Source organism: Mesoplodon mirus, assembly GCF_964341445.2.
Source record: "Mesoplodon mirus genome assembly, chromosome: 2".
NCBI lineage: Eukaryota > Metazoa > Chordata > Mammalia > Artiodactyla > Ziphiidae > Mesoplodon > Mesoplodon mirus.
This window is the reverse complement of record NC_138977.1, coordinates 157,628,343-157,648,484: the sequence shown is the minus strand read 5'-3', so window position 1 is coordinate 157,648,484 and position 20,142 is coordinate 157,628,343. Positions and strand designations below refer to the sequence as shown.

The 20,142-nt window shown below is 40.0% G+C and overlaps 1 protein-coding gene and 1 pseudogene across 8 annotated transcripts in view; both read right to left on the bottom strand.

Moving 5' to 3' along the window:
• PPA2 (inorganic pyrophosphatase 2) overlaps positions 1-20,142 on the bottom strand; it is a 163,649-nt gene that overhangs the window by 85,025 nt on the left and 58,482 nt on the right. For 2 of the 7 annotated variants that reach the window (XM_082611076.1, XM_082611077.1), the window contains exons 1-3: positions 16,716-16,924; positions 2,532-2,633; positions 965-1,029 (exon numbers count right to left, since the gene is read on the bottom strand). In XM_082611076.1, the coding sequence (XP_082467202.1) occupies positions 965-1,029; positions 2,532-2,633; positions 16,716-16,902 (354 nt within the window). In that variant the 5' untranslated portion in view covers positions 16,903-16,924. Of the gene's footprint in view, positions 1-964; positions 1,030-2,531; positions 2,634-3,361; positions 3,453-4,264; positions 4,305-16,715; positions 16,925-20,142 lie in introns of those variants that run through there. The other 5 variants (XM_082611079.1, XM_082611081.1, XM_082611082.1 and 2 more) reach the window with 4 other exon arrangements.
• Positions 9,667-11,890, bottom strand: LOC309798884 (26S proteasome regulatory subunit 8-like; annotated as a pseudogene). The gene has a single exon. The product of its transcript is annotated as a 26S proteasome regulatory subunit 8-like (transcript).

Here is a 20,142-nt window from a genome sequence, read left to right as displayed (position 1 = left end):
GGGTTCGTGACCCGGTCCGGGAAGATCCCACATGCCGCGGAGCGGCTGGGCCCGTGAGCCATGGCCACTGAGCCTGCGCGTCCGGAGCCTGTGCTCCGCAATGGAAGAGGCCACAACAGTGAGAGGCCTGCGTACCGAAAAAAAAAAAAAGAATAACTATTCAAAGACTACGATCTTCCCAACTTTTTCTTTTTTTTTTTTTTTTTTTTTTTTTTTTGCGGTACGCAGGCCTCTCACTGTTGTGGCCTCTTCCATTGCGGAGCACAGGCTCCGGACGCGCAGGCTCAGTGGCCATGGCTCACGGGCCCAGCCGCTCCGCGGCATGTGGGATCTTTCCGGACCGGGTCACGAACCCGTGTCCCCTTCATCGGCAGGCGGACTCCCAACCTCTGCGCCACCAGGGAAGCCCCCAACTTTATCTTTCTAGCATCTGTCTCGTAGAGTAGTTAAAGAGCATGACCTCTGTGGTCAGAAATGCTAGTTCAAAACCTGGTTCTGGCACTTACCAGCTGTGTGACCTTAGACAAGTCAATAACATACCTTCGGCTCCGGTGTCCTTAGAGATGATAATAGCAACTCATAAGGATTAAATAAACTGGCATATGTTCACATGGTGGCTAGCAAACAAAATAATTCACAAATGTTATTATTTCTACTACTACTGTTACTACTACTTAAATAAGCCTCTTATTAACCTCTTAAATTCTATACCTTAATCTTTATTTCTGACCAAATTCTAAGCTCTATCGATTACTAACATCTCTTTCTCCCCAAGTCCTCCTGGAAGAATCCTATTCTTATCCAAATTCTAATTCACAAAGGAGGCTTATAATCCTGTTATGGTAACTCCATTGCCCTTCTCAGCTTCCAACCACATTCTTTCCTTTAAAAATGCTTCCAAAAAGCATTTTATGGTGATACGAGAAGTACATATTTTCATGCCCCAAACAAGTTAAAACAATACCTCTTCAGAGTCCGCTTTCAGAGGAATATCATGAAAGGGGGAAATGTAGTGACCAGCTACATTCTCTGCAAAGGAAAATAAACAAAAACACAGAATTAAAGCAATGGACTATCCTGTTCTTTAGAGCAATTATACTCTTACCCACTTTTAAATTTTAAACAAGTTTTTAATGTTATTTTTCAAAATTAACTTTAACTCCCAATTTAAAGTTTAATTCAACTTTTAAAACTTGCTCCAATCTGATGACCAAAGAGAAAAACAGTAGTCCCCCCTTATCTTCGGGGGATACATTCCAAGACCCTAATGGATGCCTGAAGCTGTGGATAGTAACCCTACATATGTTTTTTTTTTTTTTCCTATACACACATACCTATGATAAAGTTTAATTTATAAATTAGGCACAGTAAGAGAATATCCGAATTGCCAGCATCACTACTCTTGAGCTTTGGAGCCATTATTAAGGAAAATAAGGGTTACCTGAACACAAGCTCTGTGATGCCTGGGCAGTGGGTCTGACAACCGGGATATCTACTAAGGCTGGACAAAGGTATGACTCATGCCCAGGACAGGGACAAGGCAGGACAAAACAGGACAGCACCAGATTTCATCACACTACTCAGAACAGTGCGGCACACAATTTAAAACTTATGAAATATTTACTTCTGGAATTTTCCATTTAATATTTTCAGACCACATATGACCAAGGGTAACAAACTGTGAAAAGCAAAACCACAGACAAGTGGGACTGCTGTACACACCAAATCAACCATATTTGGGTTGCTGAAACCATTTACTTATTCCTGCGGCTTAAACATCCAAAGCAAAATATGTCTCAATTAGACTAAAACCCCAAATATGAAAAATCTTACTTTCGAAAAGAGACTGATTAATAAGTGAAATGGATTAAAACTGAGGTCAATTTTCCCAAGAGAAACCTAGCGACAGAATTCCTAATTTCCACCGACAATTCACACGAACAAAGGATTAAAGGTCCTACCAAGTTAAAAGAAACGAATCATTTGTTCCACTCAAAGTGGTAAGGATGCTAATATTAAGGTAAGCTTAAAACAAAAATTTCAATAATAGAAACTATTTTATCCTCATTGCATACTGAAATGTATATATAAAATACCTTTAAAAGTATATATTATTTAAATAAAATACAATAACCCCATGCATACTTTTGTTGGAATGCATGTTTCCAAAAGCTGGGCTTAATACAGCCATAGAAAATTTTCACTTTGCAATTTCCTAAGTCAGGGTATGTTCTACTTCTGGCCTGCTACTTCTTTGGTATAATTTTCAAATTTAGACTTTAAAAATATCTTAATAAATAAAATGAGGACTGGCTGACACTCCAGTAGCAATGAGTATACCTAGCACCCAAATCTTGGCTTCTAAATACCATTCTCCAATGAAAAGAACTAGGGCTTCTTGAAGAATGAGCTGATTCTAAGGCTGGGGCAAAGAATATACAAGATGAGCCTGGAATATCCTGTAGTACCAGAAACCAACCAAGTGCTCAAAACAAAAGGCTGGAGGTATGTCAAAGGGAAATGGAGCCAACCTGAAAGAGTTCCCAAAGGCCAGAGCTGGAACAAGTTGAGCAACAAAATAAATAATGGGTATGGGCAAACCTTGGAGATACTGTGGGCTCGGTTCCAGACCACTGTAATAAAGGGAATATCACAATGAGGCAAGTCACACAAATTTTTGGTTTCACAGTGCATATAAAAGTTATGTTTACATTACACTGTAGTCTTTTAAGTGTGCAATAACATTATATCTTAAAAAACAATATATATACCTTAATTAAAAAATACTTTATTGCTAAAAAAACACCAACCATCATCTGAGCCTTCAGTGAGTCGTACTGGTAAAACCAAAGATCATTGATCACATGTCACCATATCAAATATTGCAAGAACTATGAAAATGTGACACAGAGACACCGAATGAGCAAATGCCGTTGGGAATTGGCATCAACACATTTGTACAACACAGTGTTGTCACAAAACTATTTGTAAATAACACAATATCTTCGAAGTACAACAAAGTGCAATAAAATAAGGTATGCCTGTATTGAATCATAACCCAAAGTATACAGTAAATATACATGAGTCCACAGTAATATAAATAAATGATTGTATAAATAAATAAATGAGGGGTAAGAGACAAATCTTCCTTTCAGGAAAATTCTAAACAATATATGTAGATGTCCTCCCCTCCAATAAGTAAAGCTTACCCTGTCCCCCCGATTGTGGACTGGACTTAGTGGCTCACTTCCAAGAATAGAGTATGGAAGGCGAAAAGCATTTCAGTGGAGAACCCTTGACAAGCAGTACCCTTAACCAAGTGATCAAGGTTAGTATCACCAGTCATGTTCATAGCATGTACCTCCTGATATGCCATGATGAGAAGGGTACTTCACTTCTGTCGTATTCTTCCCCCAAACCCAGAACTCCAGTCTCATCGTGAGAAAGACATCAGACACACCCAAACTGAGGGACATTCTACAAAATACCTAAACAATACTGTTCATAAATTTCAAGGTCATTAGAAAACAAAAAACAAGGAACGACTGAGAAGTTGCCAGATTACAGGAGACTAAGGAAATATAATGACTAAATGCAACGTGGTACCCTGAATTGGATCATGGGACAGAAAAATGACATTAGTGGAAAAACCAGTGACACCCAAATAAAACGTGGAGTTGAGTTAATAGTATGTACCAATGTTGGTTCCTTAGCTTTGCCAAATGTACAGTGGTAATGAAAGATGTTAACGTTAGGGAAAACGTGGTAAGAGATATACTGGAATTCTGTACTACTGCTGCAACCTTGCCAGATCTAAAACTATTCCAAAATAAAGTTTATTTAAACAAACAAACGAAAAACAAGCCATGGCTTCGGCCCAATAAAATTAGAAGTATATAATAATGGCCTCCACTCGACCAAAATTTTATTTCCTCTTCTCATGCTGTGTGAGTTTTCCTTAGCACTTATCAATAGACTAAAGTTCTTGAAGCAAGGAGATTTTTTTGTTGTGTTTGTTGTTGTTTGCTCTGTTATGCTCTCTACTGGATCCCCAGCATCCAGAAAAGTTTCCAGCACTTAGTAGGCATTCAGTAAATATTTGCTGAGCAAATACCTCTATTACTATTTCATTTTCCTGTACAAGCTGTTAATGTAATTTTTCTTTTCCCACCCTAGCAACAAGGTAACTCATGAAGGACCCTGGTGCACAAAGTAGGATAAAGATGAGAAAAAGCACACAAGTGGCAAAGGGTATAAAACTCACTATGATCTATAAAGCTCTTTTCCATCAGTTAAAAAGGATGCATCTTGAAAAACAGAATCTTCTCTTTTGCATACCACATCAAATTTCAAATTCTGTGCCTGATTTTAAAGTCTTCTATGAGCAACACAAGAACAGAAAGAACAAAATTATCAGTTTGTTGCTTGATTATTTACTTTTCTATAAATAACAAGGGTACTTAAGTGGGTCACATTTACATATTTTTTATTAAAATAAAATGTAGTGGTAGGAAATGAAAATGGTACAGCAACTTTGGAAAACAGCTTGTCAGTTTCTTATAAAGTTAAACATATGACCCAGAAATCCTACTATTAAGTACTTAACCAGGAAAAAATGAAAACTTATGTTTGCACAAAAACTTCTAAGTGTATGTTTATAGTGGCTTCTCAATAACCACAAAAACTGGAAGTAACCCCAATGTCCAACTGGTAAATGGATAAACAAACTCTGTTACACCCACACAATGGCACTTTACAGAATAGTATATTTGTCCATAATAAAAAGGAGTGAACTATTGATACACACAAGAAAATGAAAAAATCTAAAATGCAATGTGCTAAGTGAAAGAAGCTAGACTCAAACAATTCCATTTAGATGACATCTGGAAAAGGCAAAACTATAGGGATAAAGACCAGACCAGTGGTTGCCAGAGGTTGAGGGTAGAGGGTGGAGGTGACTTGAAAGAGGGGCCACAAGGAAATTCTGGGGAGTGATAGACTGTTCTGTATCATGATTGTGATGATGTTTAAATGAATCTATATTTCTACTAAAACTCAGAACTGTTCACCAAAAAAAAGAGTGAATTTTACCCTATGTAATTTTTAAAATAAGTATATATGGAGCAAAAAAAAAAAAAAAAAAGACGGCAGTTAAGAAAAATATAGTATATTAACATATAAATAGAAGCACTTATTCCAAATAACAATCAACCATCTGTGATCCTTTTCTCCACTTTAAGTCACAAAGATAAGGCAGAATTTTGAAGAGAAGAAAGATGTAATCCTTTAGCATATTACTTCAATTGTTACATTTGGAACCTGTCATTGTGATGGAAATTAACAATAATCTCAGCTCTAAGAATTCAGGAAGTTGTACAAACCAGGAAAGTTTGTTATTAAAATTAATGAAGTACAGGAAACTTGACAGAATAGCTAGGCTGCCTTTGTAATTAAGAGTAAATGATACCTTTGGCACACTGATTTTGTGTTAAGTTTCCCTAAAGCTCTGGTTAACTGGGGACAAGCCCCAACAACTTATTAAGATGTTAAGAGGAGCACATGCTACTCAAGTATGAGGAAAAACAGGACTAGACTAGGCTGTGATCACTAAAATCTAAAGATCTGTGAGAAGTGTGCTTAGATATCTCTTTCTTTAAATTGGGATCTAAATATATTCAAACACTAAGGTAATGCCAATATATACGTCAAAATTGTTTTCTAATTGCCATTTTGGAAGGTAACAAGAATATAAATGTAAGTGAATGGTCTGACTCAGATAACCAAACCTACTAGAAGCCATTTGGATCATGAAATAGTTTAAATAAAAACATAGCAATAAAGAAAAAAAGAATAATTTCTGGGAAAATAAAATAGGGCCTTAGATATCTGATAATCATAATGCTTTGAGCAACATACCAATAAATTTGCACGGGAGCAATGAATACAGAGGCCAAGAATCTGCCATGTTATTTGCTGAGCTTGATTAAGTCACTCGATTTCTCTGAAACTTAATTTTCTCAATTTTCTTCAATTAAGCAAGATACAATTTAGTACTATGTAAAAGGCAACATACTAGATGCCAGAATACAAAAGTGCTAAAATGTGAGCAATGCCCACAGATAAGATAGGGCGAGTACTACATGTTATCAGGATCAGCAGCATCCTGTAAATTTAAAAACAAAGGAGTCCTCCTGGCACAATTAGAGAGCTAACCATTGACCTAACACACAAAGGAAGGATGAGAATCCATTAAAAGTTTTCTAGAGTCAGTGCTATAAGTATGCTGTTAGGTTCCACTTAAAGGGTATTAAGATTCTCTAAAGGTGGATTTAAAGATAGGTACAGGTATCCCCTGCTTTTTGAAAAGTTTGCTCTACGCCACTTCACTTTTACAAAAGACCTACACTAGTACCTCATTTTGCTAAAGAAAGAAATCCGAAGAGGATTTTCACTTTTACAAAAAAAGGCAAATATCGAAAACAGCATTCGGTGTGTTCTTCAGCAGCTGTTATAGGGGCAGCGAGCACCCCTGAGCAGTGAGAGTGGCCCAGTCAAGCTCCTTCCCTGGGAACTATATACTCATCATCTCAGCAGCAAGCTGCCATAGCTTTGAACTGTCTGTGAGCACCTGTGCTTTCTCTCCATTTATTCTGTGCATTCATTAGCAAGATGTATCCTAAGGTATTGCTTCTTTGCTTTATGCCATTTCGGCTTACGAATGTGGTTTCATAGGACTGCTCCCTTTCTGGATAGTGGAGAAACCTGTACTACCTATCCTGATCAACTATAAAACGAACGGGGTAATCCATATTATACCTATGAGGCATAGACAGAGAGACATGGTACATGCAGCAAGCACTGTGGTAATCACCTTGTAAAGATACAACTGAAGCACAGATTAGAAATAGCCCTTTCTTAGAGCCTCAGAGTAAACTAGCAATAAATCTTAAGTTTGAACTTCATTATCTGTAGCTCAGACTGGTTGCTTCTTTACAATTGAAACCAAGTTGTTGCCAATTTACTTTTATAAATATCCATTTTGTTGTTGTTTAAACAAAGCAATGCATGTGCATGGTTAAAAAAAGTCCCCACCTCTCTCCAATCCAGCTCCACTCTAGAGCAACCCACTTAGGCCTCCTTAACGTACTTTAGATCTGGATGTTATCTTCATCTCCCTAAATAATATATTTATATGGTTAGTTTTTAATTTACAATTTTAGAATATTGTCTACTGATTTCAGCTCTGAGAGGTAAGTTTAGTTGATTTGACCCCAACCTTTCCCTTTAAATTCTCTATTGGCCAATCTTAATACTTCACAGCTTTATTCCTTGCTCCACCAAACATATACAGTATTTCTTGACTCAGCTAACTGGCTTTTTACCTCTCTTTCTTCATCCTTCTCTCTTCTAATTTTATCTTCTGCACTTTTATTTCTTCAAGGCTCATAAAATGTTCTATAATCACACAGGGTTTTCTATGCTTTTCCTGTTAGTATATTTCCTAAGATTAAGAAAAACCTGAATTACTTGTTAAACAGATCGCTGGACCCCCATATCTAATCAGAATCTTAAGGAGAGAAATCTGGATATCTGTATTATTAGCAAGCACCCCCAAATAATTCATATAGTCAGGGAAGTTTAAGGAACACTGTCTGTGTGTTGATTTTTGGCCAGGTAGAATGGCATAAATAAATTTCCTTTCTTGTTCAGCTTCTATGACTTGTGCTTCTAATTTTCTTCCTTCCATTGGCAGTCATAATCATATCTATCAATTATTCAAATGTCTCACAGCTTCCATAAAAACTATGGAATTCTCTCTCTACCCAAGTAGCTCCCTTTGGAAATCTCATTCTTCCTGTTGCAATCTGGATTGGAAGTTTTCTTGGCACCCTTAGACTCTGCTTTGTTGGTTTCCAGCTTAGATCTGTTTTCTGGATCCCATGCATTCACCTTTTTTGGTTTACTTACATGTTTTGCAGAAGCATATCCCTAATTTGTGTTGTGTAAGAAAGGATGCATGGGAGGTACATTTCTCAAGTCCTTAAACGTCTGAAACGTCTTGATTCAGTCTTCACCCTAGATTAATGGTTGCCTGGGTAAATTCTAGGAGGAAAATCATTTTCTCAGAATTTCAAAGGCATTACTCCAGTTGCCGAGCTTTCAGCACTGCTGGGTAAGTCATATACCAGTTTGATTCTCAGTCCTTTGCAGGTGACCTGTTCTCCCTCCCCACCCCCAACCCCAACCCCAGGGACTTTTAGGGTCTTCTTTATAAAAGCTTCAGTTTTCAGAGATTTCACAAGAAACTGTCTGGGACTCAGAACACTTGGGTACTTAAATTCTTAGATCTCTTCCACTATTCCTTTGAAAATTCTTCTTCGTTTTGTCTGTTCTTTTTTTTCTGGAACTCATATTAGCCAAATGTTAGACTTCCTAGATTAAATCTCTATGTCTCTTCTTTCTTCCTCAATTTTTTGCTGTCTCAGACATTTTGTTCTACTTTCTGGTAGATTTCTTTACCTTATGTTCTAACTTCTCTGTATCAGCCTTCTAGGACTGCTATACCAAATTAGCACACACTTGGTGGCTTAAAACAACAGAACACCATTCAACCCACTACCCCATCCACTGATTTGTCTTAACAATCACATTTTTAATTTCCAAGAGTTCTTGTTCTTTGATTGCCTTTTCTTCACAGCCTCCTCTTCCTTCTTAATGGGTGCCATCGCTTCTGAAATCTCAGAGGACACCCATGCGACTTTGAAAAATTCAAAATCCCTTTCTGCTTTCTTTTTTTCCCATTTAGCTTATAAGGTTTTCTTAAAATCATTCATTCAGTAATTATTTACTGAGCAACTACAGTATACCAAGCACTCTTTTAGGTACTAGGTATACAAATTCCTTGCTTTTACGGAACTTATATTCTGGTGGGGGAGGCGATGTATAGGAGCAATGAAGATGTTTTTAACTCTAGCAGACACAGGGCAAGAAAAGAGGGAAAAAGAGAAATATGGAAATGCCAGGGAAGATCTCTCTGATAGGTAACACTTCAGCACAGAGCTGAATGAAGTGAGGACGTAAGTCAAGCAGACATCTAGACAGGAACACTGCATGCAGAGCAAGCTCAGAGACAAGAATATGCACGGCATGTCTGAGAAACAGCCAGGAGGCCAGGATGGCTGGAGCACAGTGACCAAAAGGAAGAGTGCTAAGCAATGAATTCAGAGGGGAAGCACAAGAACTTGTATACAAGGAGCAGAACCTGGCATGATCAGACTTACATCTTGAGAATCAAGATGACTTTTGGTGGAAAGCAGACTTCAGGGGACAATGGTGGAGGCAAGGTGAAGAATCAGGAGGCTACTGCAATTGGTCAAGTGAAAGACAATGGTGACATGGATATAGTGGCAAGGGTGGGAGTGGAGAATTGTCTTCTGCATACATTTCAAAAGCTGGACTGAAGGGAGAAACTAATGAACTAGATATGGGCTAAGAGTAGTGGTGGCCACAACAGTGATTCCTAAGTTACGGCTTATAGGTGAGAAAACAGAAAGAAATAGTTGGGTGGGGGTAGGGGACCAGGAGCTCTGTTTTGTATACGTTAACCTTGAGATGCTTCTTAGACGTTTCAGTGGAAATACAGAGTACATTTACTGCATCTGTAAATCTTGAGCTCAAGAAGAGACTAGGGCTAATGTTACACATCTGGGAGGCATAGATGGTATCTCAAGCTACAGGACTGGACGGGATCATCTACAGCAAAAGCAACAACAGAAACTCCAGACCATGGGCCAAAGCCAGCACATGGCCTGTTGTTATTTTTATAAATAACCTTTTGTTGGAACAAAAGCCATACCCATACTTTTACTCTCTGGTTGCTTTTGCCCTGCAATGCAGAGTTAAGTAGTTGTAAGAAACCACAGGTTTTGCAAAGCCTAAACTATTTACTATCTGGCCCTTTTCAGAAAGGGCTTGCCAACCCCTGCTCTAGAGAGAGAACAGATAGATAAGTGGGCTAAGAACTGAGTCCTGGGCCGTTTCAAAGGTTAGAGTTCAGATCAGAGGATCCAGCAAGGGAGACTGCTGAAGGAGAAGCCATCAAAAGAAGATAAAAGTACCGTCCCAGAAGGAAAAAGAAAACATTTCAAGGAAGAAAGAGGGCTTCATTGTGAAAATACTGTTGAGAATTCACGAGATGAGAATTTTAAATTGATCATTAAATTTGCCACATGGAGGTCACCTTTTATTTTTCTTTTCCTGTCCTACAGAGCTTTATTTGAGGGATCCACGCAAAGGATATGTGCCTCACTTCCATACTTTCTCGATGGACAAGCTTTTCTCACTCTCCTTTTTCATGACCTTGGCTACTGCCATCTCAAAGTCCTCCTGGGTGACGTGGACTCACCGCTCCCGTAGTGAATACAAGCTGGCTTCAGTGCACACACCCTTCACTTTAGCCCCTGACGCTCCTGGCATGAGCTCAGCAATTTTTCTCAGGTTGATCCCCCGGGTCAGGTTCATTTTCCAAAAATGGATCTTCAAAATATCCAGCCGGGCCTCCTCGTTGGGGGTGGGAATTCAATTTTTCTGTCGATGCACCCTGGGTGTTGCAGTGCCGAGCCCAGGATATCAATCCTATTAGTCGCCATGATGACCTTGATATTCTTGGTGGCCTCGAAGCCATCCAGCTGGTTGAGCAGCTCCAGCTTCGTGCGCTGGACTTCACTGTCCCCTCTGGAGCCTCCCTCCAGCCGTGAGGAGCCGAAGGAGTCAATTTCATCCATGAAAGTGATAGATGGAGCGTGTTCTCGGGCCATAGCAAACAGCTCCCTCACCATTCTTTCTCCTTCCGCAGTGAATTTTCGTACCAATTCAGAGCCAGAGACACGAATGAAAAGTATAGTCTGTATGATGAGACATAGCCCGGGCCAACAGTGTCTTCCCAGTGCCTGCGGGTCCCTACAGCAGCACTCCCTTGGGCTGCGCGATGCCCAGCGTTTCAAAGAGTTCAGGATGCTTAACGGGCAGCTCGATCACTTCTTTGATCTCCTTGATCTGCTTGTCCAGTCCACCAATCATCTCTTAAGTTGAATCTGGCACCTTCTCCACCATCATCAGTGACACCAGTGGGTCTACCTTGTTGGGTAGGATCTTGTGCAGAGTGTAGCTGTCATTTCTGAGAGCCACCCGGCAATCGGGTGTCACATCACTGATGTCGATGTTCTTGTCCACGTCTATGACAAACTTGCCCCCAGAATGTACCTTAACCAACACTTTCTTCTTATCCATGGTCCAGACTACTTCCCCCACATAGGAGCCCTTTTCCTGCAGCAGCTGTAGCTCTGCCTGCAACAGGCGAACTTTTGCATTAGTCTCATTCCTCTGTGCCTGCAGCCTCCAGAGATTTTGGCTCTTATCATTTACAATCAGCTGGAGTTCTTCAATCTTGGACAGATAATATTGGCAGAGTCCACTGCCTGCCTTCCCCTCTTCCAGCTCCATCTGTTCTGGTCCATCAAGCGCCATCTTCCCTCTTCCATGGAGACCGCAGGCATCAGAGCCGCCTTGGCACCAGGCCGAGGACACCTTTTGGCAAAGCAGTTTGGCAGAAAGAGGATGAAAACCTGGCTGAAAGTGATCCCTGACAATTTGGTTTATATTTAATAAGAGGCTAGAAAAGACTGATGTGCACGCAGACAGGCTTGTTGAATGGCCAGCTTCCCTTGGAGATGTGTGGGTAAGAAGCTGGCTGTGACACTGGGGCGTTCCCTAAACGTCACAGAGCCCAGAGCTCTGCTGAGCAGCAACACCATCAGGTTGGGCTACTGACCTCCAAATACCTTCTTCAATTTCTGCAGAAGGAACCAGCACATCGCCTAAGCCCCAGGCCTGCATGGTAAACATCTGTGTGCTATTCCATAATAAAACTTAAACTGCTCCCCCTGTGTCAGGCTCCACGTCTCTCACTCTCTCTCCAATCTGACATCAACAAGTCCACAAACTCTCTAAGGTTCTGCAAAGCAGTTCAGCTTCTTCCGAAACTACAGCCCCCTCAGCACATAGACTTCAGCTGGGACTGCCTCCGTGCTGCTTCATCAATAACCACATCTCCATCTGCTTTTCTTCCTTTATAAATATCTTGAAATCACCGGCTCTGATGGCTCCTTCTTATTTGTTGTTTCAGGGTTATACTTTTTTATCCACCTACTATCACTTTAATAGGATATTTATGAGGAGGGAGATAAGACAAACAATTGTAGTCACCCTACCATCTTGTTTTGGTATTTCACTTTGTCAAAAATCAGACTATATACCTACTGGGCATAAGCTAATGAATTCTATCAGGCCCATCAATATACATTAGACATTGCCAAATAGTGTCAAAACTTTCCCTTCGACTGGACTGAAATGAGATTTTATTCTATCATTTTGTAAGTAATCTATGTTTTTCTCTTATAACAGCAAGTTGTATCAGGATGAAAGTTTATTATTTGTATTAGCAAGTGAGGAAACTGAATGGATTGCAAAACTTATACCTGATTATATATGTTATATACATCAAATAGTTACATGTATGCTAAGTACCAACATACTACTACGTATCATTACTAAAAGCATTTATAGAGATTCTTATTGGAAGCTGTAGCAATGACAAAAACCAAATAAATATAACTAACATTTCTATATCCACACAATAACCATTATCATCTACTGTGTCAATTCAAGTTTTATGATATGGGCCAAATTAAAAAAAAAAGTTACAGGAACTCATATTTAAGACTCAAACACATGTTTCATGTAATTCAGTAAATTTTATTAAGTCCAAATGTGTGGAACATTCAATGGCAGATTCCTACTATTCAAATGGCATGCTTGAAAAACAAAACATAGTAATTTCAACATAAGCATAGTCTTACTACAACTGATAAAACAAATTCATTGTTAAAGAACTGCATGATTCGTTCTCACACTAAATAAAAGCAACCTGAATTATCTACAGCACTATTTCTCTAAGTGAATCAGTCACCTACCCCATAGTAAAAAAAAAAATATCCAAACTATGAAAAGTGTAGCTTCTCCTCATCCTTTCGTTAAAGTTAAAAAATCTAAAATAATGAATTTTCAAGTTATTAACAAAACAAAAACATGTAGACTACGAAAGAATATTGGCATGCAGTGCTATTTGGTCCCATATGAACAAGTCTTACTTTGTTATGATTTCACAACTAATTCAAAAGACTGCAAGTCGGTATCCATGAAAACTATAAGACTTGGAATTAATAAATCAGGACTTACTCAAAGTATGCAATTCTATCCACATCCCATTGTTCTCATCCTTCACAAAATGTAACAAGAATTTTGGTCTTAAAGTCAAAAGGGAAAAAGAAATAATTCATATTAAACATTAACCATATGCCATGTGTGAGACAGTGATAGTCTTTACAAACATGGTCTCATTGATCTGCCACAGCAATTCTATAAAATCATCAGTGCTATCCCCATTTTACAGATGGAGAAACAGAGCTAAGGGATGTCAAGTGATGCCTAAAATAGTCAAGCCAGGGCTACAACCTAAGTGTTTTGACTATTAGTCTAGAACCCAATGCTTCTCAAATAGAATTCCATCAAACTCTAGAGTTACTAAGATGTCAACAAATGTTCTGAGAAACAGGGGCTCTTGGATTCAAAAGTTTGGGACAAGTTACTTTACATAAGAATTTCCAACAACTTTAATATGCACATTGTGACTCCCCAAGGTGATAAAATAAGTGTTTTGCTAATTTATTAAACCATGAAGCTCTTCCTTTAAAGAAAGCCTAGTAACATACCATGGGATGCTTGTGCTCAACTAAGCAGTTTGGAAATGATCAAGTCCAATCTCCTCTTTCCATGGTTTAATAAAATGAGGTACAGAGAGGTTCAATTACTCATGCAATGCCACACAAAAAGTTAATTACAGGGCCAGGAGGCCTCATGATTCCCACCAGGATGTTTTTTCCCCTCTGTCACCCTGTCTCACTTCAATACTGTTCCCACAAAGTTCAACACCAATTAAAAGGAAAAGAAAAGTATTGCATCTATCATTTATTCTAATTCTTCTGAATGATGGTAAAGAGAACCATTTACAGAAATGAAATGCCAAAAAGTCTACCTCCCAACTGCACTCGTATTTCAGAGGCTTGGGATATATTTGGAAATGTGGGAAATGATTCCACTGTAATAATGCTAAATAATACTTTCCAGCCAAGTAGTTGCTATATTCATGTTCTTCTTTGAAGGGAGTGAACTGCACCATACTACTGCACAGAGACGCTGCCAGAGTATAAAGTAAACAATTTGTGACCATCTTTATAAAGAGCAAATTGTTCATTGTTCCCCCTTACCCCTTAATCCTAAAGGGGCTTCCTTTCATTTTGTCCTACCCCTTCCAGCAGGCAGTAAACAGTCCTGGGCCAAGGATGCCATCTGGCGTTTAGTTCAGGAATTGTTCAACCCAACAATACCTTCCAATGACTATCTCACCACCTGGCCCGTCCCGCAAACCGCATTCTCCCTTCTTCCAATTTTTGCCCATTTACCTCAGTAAAACCTTTTTTCTTCTTTTCTGTCATTTGCTCCAACTGAGTGAAAAAAATATATATGTATTTTATTTGTGGCATTCCAGTTTAAGAAAATCGTGAGTCTGAAATACACTTGCAGCTAAAGAAACAAACCACAGCGAGAGGCCAATATAAGCCTCAAAAATGCATAATAGAGGCCCGGCCCCAAAAGATAATGTTAAGAGTGTCTATTATTCATCCAATGTCTCCAAGGACTATCAGCACTAAGAAGGACCTTTAAGGTCACTGGTAGGTCAACTGCTTCATTTTACAGCTAAAGAAACTGAACATGTAAGAAATGAAGCCATCACCTGGCCAATCAGCACACAGTGAGTTACAGCAGAGCGAGAACCAAGGCCTAGGACTCTCCATGCCAAAGTCAGTGCTCGGTGGGTTACACCATATGCTCCAGGATCCTCAAGACTATTTTTTCTCAGCCTACATTCAAATAATTTTATTTGAATTTTTTAGTGTTTTTATACTTTCCTTAATTAATTATATTGATATTACCAATCTCTTGAGGTCAGGGCCCATAACTAAAATTTCCTCAGCGCCACACCTAACAGTGTCCATCACATTTTATAAATATTTATTGACTTTTTGGTCAATCATTTATTACTGTATTACTTTCACCATTTTATGAGTTAGACAGCATTTATCTACTTAAAAACCTAACTGCCATTTTGTAACACTGTTTCTATGGAAAGCTGTTCCTCAAACCATTGCTTTGTAACCTTTTGGAACAATCCGTTCAGAAATTTGGGTCTTCTTGTTAATGGTTCCTTTCTACCTGATCAGTCTTGACCAAATTAGGATGGAAAAGAATATGGAGTCAATTCTGAAGAAAATGGGAATTTTAATATCAACTGCATTATAACCACAAAACTATGCAAATTCAGCTTTCTCTCCCATAAAATACTCCCCAGCCCTAAGCTCAAATAGGATACGTATAAACATTTTATAAATTACAGGTATCAATAATGATCACAAGTATTATTAACAATAGAATTTATATTCTAGCCCCGGTGACTAATCATTTGCATACACTATGCCATGTAAGTCTTACAGCCCTATTTTACAGACGAGAAGAACTAAGGCTCAGCAAGTTAGGAAACTCGTCCAGGGTCCCAGAGCTAAGAGCTAAAGAATCCAGGATTCAAGCTGAGATCTGAAATTCTCTAGAGCTGGTGTTCCTAATAGGTGGGCGATAAGGCAAGGTCGACTTTACAGAAAAAAGGGTACTACTCCCCTCGGGGCTCTGAAATCAGTGAGGCATGAAAGCAACTCAACCAACCTCGCTATTTCACATCATAGCTAACCTACACAGTGAAATATCGGGGTGCAAAGAAAAATGAGAATAATGGAGACCTGGGTGTTTTCCCATCTTAGTCGGCCAGGTCAGTGACCCAAGTCGCTTCGCCCTCTGGGTTTGCTAAATTTGCGGAGGAGAATGAGCTACTTTGCAACCAGCGAGGCTCTTGATCGTGGATCGCATTCAAGGTGCAAACTCGTGAGTATAAATTCACGTTGCTGGGAGATCCTTCATCAGAGTCCCCCCCCTGAAAAAGAACCGCTGGACCCGGCATCTCCGAAGTCCCGCCTGCCTCTCCAATCGCGGGCGGCCCTCGGCAGGAGTTTTGTTACATCCACTGGGAGGGGGAGGGGGAGGGGGAGGGGGAGGAGGGAGGGGAGGAGGGAGGAGGGAAGGGGGAAGGGAGGGCGGCTAACCTGTGGACTCTGCTCCTTGCGTTCGGAGTTAACGCAAACCCAGAATAGTGACGCGGGTTGGGCTAATGGCTGCCGGCCGGGCCAGGTAACCGGGCGTGCTCCCACGCGCGCTCCGCCCGCGGCTCGCGGAGGGCGGTTGGCCGCGCCCAGGGTGACCCGGACGCGGCCCAGCCGGCCGCCCTGCGTCTCCGCGCTCCGCGTTTAGGGACTTTGTCCGCCGCCCCCATCTCTGGCAGCTCCCATGGCTTGGCGCTGGCCCCCGCGTGCGGGAAAGTGACCTGAACCGCGCGGCGATCGCGGCGGGCCCGAAAGAGGGAGGGATGGAGGCCGCGCTCCCATCCCGAGCCTCCGGCGCGGCGCGCGGTGGGACCCCCGCGAGCTACTTACTGAAAAAGAGGCGGTAACCAGGAGAGTGGGGCTGGCCGCGCTCCTCTGTGCGGTAAAAAGCCATGGCGCGGCGCGGCTCGGGCCCTGCGCTCGCTCCCCGCGGCAGGCGGGCGGCGGCGGCGGCGGCAGCCGGGACGCCCAAGCGCCAGGCCCAGCTGGTGCGCAGCAGTGGCAGCAACACGCGCATGGCGTAGACCCGGGTCCGGCTTCGCGCGGGTGGTGCCGGGGAACCGGCCCGGCCGCACGCCGGCGCCCCCTACCGCCCGGAGTCGTCGCTCCCGGCCCGGGGCTTGGAACCCCGCCCCAGCCAGGCTGGCCCTGGAGACTGCTCTTTGAAATTAGAGCGCCTTGTGAATTGCCAGTAATACACACGTTACACGCAGCGAGACCGGGGTTCAGAGATAATCAAAACAAGGTCCACCGCCCCTGAGCAGCTCACTGCCACTTATTAATGCATCCATGCATTCACTCCTTTACTCATCCAGACAGTATTTACTATCATAATATTGTTTTTATTATACTGATTTAATATTGAATGATTACTCTGACCCAAGCACTGCTCTAGATACGGTCCAATGTAGGAGAAAAGCATGTACGCACGTAAAAACATCACTTTGAGACATAATGATCAGGCCTCCTTGTGAGGACTTGACCTTGACGTGACTTACAGAGCCAAAAAACGATAACTTCCTCAAATGCCTTCTCCTCCATGAAGCCTTTTTCTATTTAACCCAAGTAGAGGTGATTTATCCTTCCTTTTTCTTACATTTTCGTTCCTACAATGGCACTGGGTACTGTGCCTATATGTTTGTGAGCTTATTTTATTCCCCATTTCACCCTGACCGGCCCACTGGATTGTCTACGTGCCAAACACTTAAACGTGAGATTTAGTATTTTTGAAGAATGCAAAATCCATCATGTCTTGCATAGATAATGGCTCCTTTGTGTTGAGTTAAATTGTTCCTGGAACTCCTTCTCTACCAGATCTTTCTCATGAGCATATGAAATTCTGGTTATCAGCTTTTCGGAAAAACTTATGAAAACATCTTCTACAGGCACTATCTCCACTTTTTCATATTCTTCCCTCATCTCAGTCCAAACGGCTTCCTCCACCTTCACAGGGTTATCAATGACCTCCTTGTCAAATATGAAGGTCAATTCTCGTAATAAATCAGAACGAGAGAATCCAGAAGAGAGCATTAAATAAGACACTTTTGAATTAGAAATTAAAACTTTTAAAGAAAATCAAATATTTCTGTTGTTTCATCTGTAAAAGTGCAAGCAAGAAGAGTAGTAATTTTATGTTGTACACCTGAAACAATACCTCAATAAATTTTTAAATTAAAAATAGATTGAAAAATAAAACGAGAAGAGTAGCAATTTTACAAGAAGGGGCAAAAAAAGTTCACTTATGATCTTTGCAAAAATTAAGTGAGTTTTAATTAAAAGAGAAGCCATTTTGAAAACAATAATCAAACTACTGTAATAAAAATTAGCTAATAAATGAAATGTTAATAAGCACAATGAATACAAAAATTCATGAAAAATATAATTCTAACTTAAAATTCTGGCTCTTGCAAGAGAAGACAAACATCTTTATGTAAGTTATGTCAATTAATTTATAGTAATTAAGTCACAATTACAAGATCTGATCCAATTCAAACTAGTTAACCTCTCTCTGTTCCATGGTTACAAACAACATCCTCTGGTTATTAATGTTAACAAGATAGACAAGATTTTTAAAAATTGGTGGAAACAAGCTTTTACTCACAAAAATCTGAAAGCAGAAATCTTACCAAGAGGACTCTATAGTCATCATGTAACTTTCTATAGAGAGGATAGTACTTGCATCTACCTAGGCAGTGGTCAGGATTTTGATCAACACCAATGTCTGGAGGTAAGTGATACAGGGCTTTCCTATATGAGGGAGCCACATTATTTCTATCCTGTTGCTCTGATGTATTCGATCTCCATTGCTGAGGTAACCTTCATAGTTCAAAATGACTGCTACAGCTCCAAGCATGGCATCTTCAATCTACCTAGCAAGAAAGAAGAAATAAAAGAAGGATGTATCCTTCTCTTAACAACCCATCCCAGAAATTGCATACACCACATATACTTGCATCCCACTGAGCAGCACTTAGTTGACTGTCCATAACTAACTATGAACTAGCAGTCTTTTTTCAGGGTGGTCATAAGCCCAGATGAAAATTAGGAGCCATACTACTACAGAAAAAATGGAAACTGAATATTGTAGAATAATCAGCAGTCTGCCATAAATGTCATTTTCTTTTCCTATATCCAACTTCCCTGGAAATGTCGGTGAAAGGTTTACATATTTCTACTCCAGTTGTGAACAAGGTTCACATTCTTGGGCACCTGAGTTCTTTCAGCATCTCCAATTATTTCATGACAGTTAAAATTAGGAGACTGGTTTACCCAAGTTCCCAAAAAGATCTCTAGGAGATATCATCACTAGTTAGTTACACTCCCTACTTAGATAGTAGATCCTAAAATGTTTTTGTCAACAGTAGTGGCTTTGCAATGTGTCAACCTGATTAAGCTAAAAACTATAAGGCAGACTCTCCCATAAAAAAGAGGGAAATTTCTTTTGTGCATATACCATGATGGTTGTATCATTTTATTGTTTCCTGACATAGAAAAAAAGCTTCATCGTTCTTTTAACCTTTGAAATTCAGATGTTTCAACAAGACAAAATCCTATTGAGATAAAGTTGTGGGCTAATTTCTAACGATCTATATATTCTTAGAATGAGACCAAACATTCCAGGTGTCTGATTCTTAGACATATTATTGCTCCATAGCATTAAACACAATGACTTTCTTTTTAAAAAAAAAAAATTGAGGTATAGTTGATGTACAATATTATATAATTTTCAGTTGTACAACATAGTGATTCACAATCTTTAAAGGATATAGTTCATTTGTAGTTATTATGAACTATTGGTTATATTCCCTGTGTTGTACAATACATCCTTGTAGCTTATTTATTTTATACATAGTAGTTTGCATCGCCTAATCCCCTACCCCTATCATGCCCTTCCCACCTTCCCCCTTCCCGCTGGTAACCACAAATTTGTTTTCTAGATCTGTGAGTTTCTTTTTTGCTATATTCACTAATTTGTTGTATTTTTTAGACTCCACGTATAAGTGATATCACACAGTATTTGTCTTTCTCTGTCTGAATTATTTCACTTAGCATAATGCCCTCCAAGTCCATCCGTGTTTTTGCAAATGGCAAAATGTCATTCTTTTTTATGGCTGAGTAGTGTTAAACAATGGCTTTCTTTAGAAAATGATGAAGAGAAGAATTTTCCCTGGAGAATTCTTCCTCAAATTAACACCATAAAGTTTCCTAGTACTTGTAGTTACCCATTGGGAGAATCCAGCATATAGTTCTAAGGGCC